The 2,628-nt window shown below is 62.3% G+C and overlaps 1 protein-coding gene across 1 annotated transcript; it reads left to right on the top strand.

The window, feature by feature from the left end:
- The first annotated feature begins 9 nt into the window (after positions 1-9).
- LOC106900190 (ephrin type-B receptor 3-like) lies at positions 10-2,469 on the top strand. Its single transcript, XM_014962178.1, has 3 exons — positions 10-60; positions 170-388; positions 2,299-2,469. Exons 1-3 carry the CDS (start codon positions 10-12, stop codon positions 2,467-2,469), a joined length of 441 nt encoding a protein of 146 aa, XP_014817664.1.
- Positions 2,470-2,628: the final 159 nt, after the last annotated feature.

The raw sequence follows: 2,628 nt of genomic DNA, 5'->3' as shown, positions 1-2,628 counted from the left end.
GGGGACACCATGGTCCTCACCAAGTTCATGGAGAATGGGGGCCTCAACATCTTCTTCAGGGTATGGGGACGCTGGGGGAGATGGGAAGATGGGGGGAGATGGGGAGATGGGTGGAGATGGGTGGCCATGCCCCAGGTGACCCCCCCCGTCCCCCCGATGTCCCCCCCAGGGCCGGGTGGGGTCGCTGCCCCCCCTGCAGCTGGTGGCCATGCTGCGGGGCATCGCGGCCGGGATGCGCTATTTGGCCGACACGGGCTTCGTGCACCGGGACTTGGCCGCCCGCAACATCCTGGTGGACGCCCAACTGGTCTGCAAGGTCTCCGACTTCGGGCTCTCCCGCGCCCTGCAGGAGGACAGCTCGCCCGACCCCACCTACACCAGCTCCTTGGTGAGGGGGGGGGTTGGGGTGGCACCGGGGTTGGGATCTCGCAAGGGTTGGGGTTCCACCAGGGTTGGGATCTCACCAGGGTTGAGGGTTCCACCAGGGTTGGGATCTCACCAGGGTTGGGGTCCCACCGGGGTTGGGATCTCTCAGGGGTTGGGGTTCCACCAGGGTTGGGATCTCTCAAGGGTTGAGGGTCCACCGAGGTTGAGATCTCTCAAGGGTTGGGGTTCCACCAGGGTTGAGATCTCACCAGGGTTGGGGTCTCTCAAGGGTTGAGGTTCCATCAGGGTTGGGATCTCAAGGGTTGAGGTCCCACCAGGGTTGGGATCTCACCAGGGTTGGGGTGGCACCAGGGTTGGGATCTCTCAAGGGTTGGGGTTCCACCAGGGTTGGGGTCTCACCAGGGTTGGGGTGGCACCAGGGTTGGGATCTCTCAAGGGTTGGGGTTCCACCAGGGTTGGGGTCTCACCAGGGTTGAGGGTCCACCAGGGTTGGGATCTCAGCCACCAGGGTTGGGATCTCTCAAGGGTTGAGGGTCCACCGAGGTTGAGATCTCTCAAGGGTTGGGGTTCCACCAGGGTTGAGATCTCACCAGGGTTGGGGTCTCTCAAGGGTTGAGGTTCCATCAGGGTTGGGATCTCAAGGGTTGAGGTCCCACCAGGGTTGGGATCTCACCAGGGTTGGGGTGGCACCAGGGTTGGGATCTCTCAAGGGTTGGGGTTCCACCAGGGTTGGGATCTCACCAGGGTTGGGGTGGCACCAGGGTTGGGATCTCTCAAGGGTTGGGGTTCCACCAGGGTTGGGGTCTCACCAGGGTTGAGGGTCCACCAGGGTTGGGATCTCAGGGGTTGGGGTTCCACCAGGGTTGGGATCTCACCAGGGTTGAGGTCCCACCAGGGTTGGGGTCTCATCAGGGTTGAGGTTCACCTGGACACAGGTCCCTCAAGGCTTTGGGGTCCCACCAGGGTTGAAGTTCTCCAGGTTCCTGGGTCACTCAAGGGTTGGCTCCCATCAGGGTTGGGATGTCTCAAGAGTTGAGGTCCCACCAGGGTTGGGGTCTCATCAGGGTTGGGGTTCACCTGGACACAGGTCCCTCAAGACTTTGGGGTCCCACCAGGGTTGATGTTCTCCAGGTTCCTGGGTCCCTCAAGAGTTGGGGTCCCTCAAGGCTTTGGGGTGCCACAAGGGTTGAGGTTCTCCAGGTTCCTGGGTCCCTCAAGAGTTGGGGTCCCTCAAGGCTTTGGGGTGCCACAAGGGTTGAGGTTCTCCAGGTTCCTGGGTCCCTCAAGAGTTGGGGTCCCACCAGGGTTGATGTTCTCTGAGTTCCTGGGTCACTCAAGGGTTGGCTCCCATCAGGGTTGGGGTCTCTCAAGAGGTGGGGTCCCACCAGAGTTGGGGTTCACCTGGACACAGGTCCCTCAAGGCTTTGGGGTCCCACCAGGGTTGAAGTTCTCCAGGTTCCTGGGTCACTCAAGGGTTGGCTCCCATCAGGGTTGGGGTCTCTCAAGGGTTGGGGTTCCACCAGGATTGGGGTTCACCTGGACACAGGTCCTTCAAGGGTTGGAGTCCCACCAGGGTTGATGTTCTTTGGGTTCCTGGGTCCCTCAAGAGTTGAGGTCCCACCAGGGTTGGGGTCTCATCAGGGTTGGGGTTCACCTGGACACAAGTCCCTCAAGAGTTGGGGTCCCACCAGATTTGGGGTTCACTTGGACACAGGTCCCTCAAGGGTTGGGGTCCCACCAGGGTTGAGGTTCTCCAGGTTCCTGGGTCCCTCAAGGGTTGGGGTCCCTCAAGTCTTTGGCTTCCCCTGGACACCTGGGGTCCGTGGGGTGGTGGGTCCTCCCCCCTGGGGGTGATGGTGGATTTTGGGGGTTCCCATCGTCCCATCCCCCCAACGATGGCCCCACGGACAGGGGGGGAAGATCCCCATCCGTTGGACGGCGCCCGAGGCCATCGCCCTCCGCAAGTTCACCTCGGCCAGCGACGCCTGGAGCTACGGCATCGTCATGTGGGAGGTGATGTCCTTCGGGGAGCGCCCCTACTGGGACATGTCCAACCAGGACGTGAGTCACCCCAAAACCTAGGGGGGAGTCTTGGGGGGGGGAGATGGGGTCACCCCCAAACTCCTGGGGTCCCCTGTGGGGCAGGGACTCCCCTGTGGGGCAGGGGAGGGGGGATGTCCTTCGGGGAGAGCCCCTACTGGGACGTGTCCAACCAGGACGTGAGTCACCCCAAAACCTGGG

Source organism: Calidris pugnax, unplaced genomic scaffold (assembly GCF_001431845.1).
Source record: "Calidris pugnax isolate Ruff unplaced genomic scaffold, ASM143184v1 scaffold1493, whole genome shotgun sequence".
NCBI lineage: Eukaryota > Metazoa > Chordata > Aves > Charadriiformes > Scolopacidae > Calidris > Calidris pugnax.
This window is presented reverse-complemented; position numbering and strand designations above follow the sequence as displayed.

Coding starts and splice junctions, on each gene's coding strand:
- LOC106900190 (XM_014962178.1), top strand. CDS start 10: ATGGTCCTCACCAAGTTCATGGAGAATGGGGGCCTCAACATCTTCTTC. Junction 61..169: donor GCCTCAACATCTTCTTCAGG/GTATGGGGACGC, acceptor TGTCCCCCCCAG/GGCCGGGTGGGGTCGCTGCC. Junction 389..2,298: donor CCACCTACACCAGCTCCTTG/GTGAGGGGGGGG, acceptor CCCCACGGACAG/GGGGGGAAGATCCCCATCCG.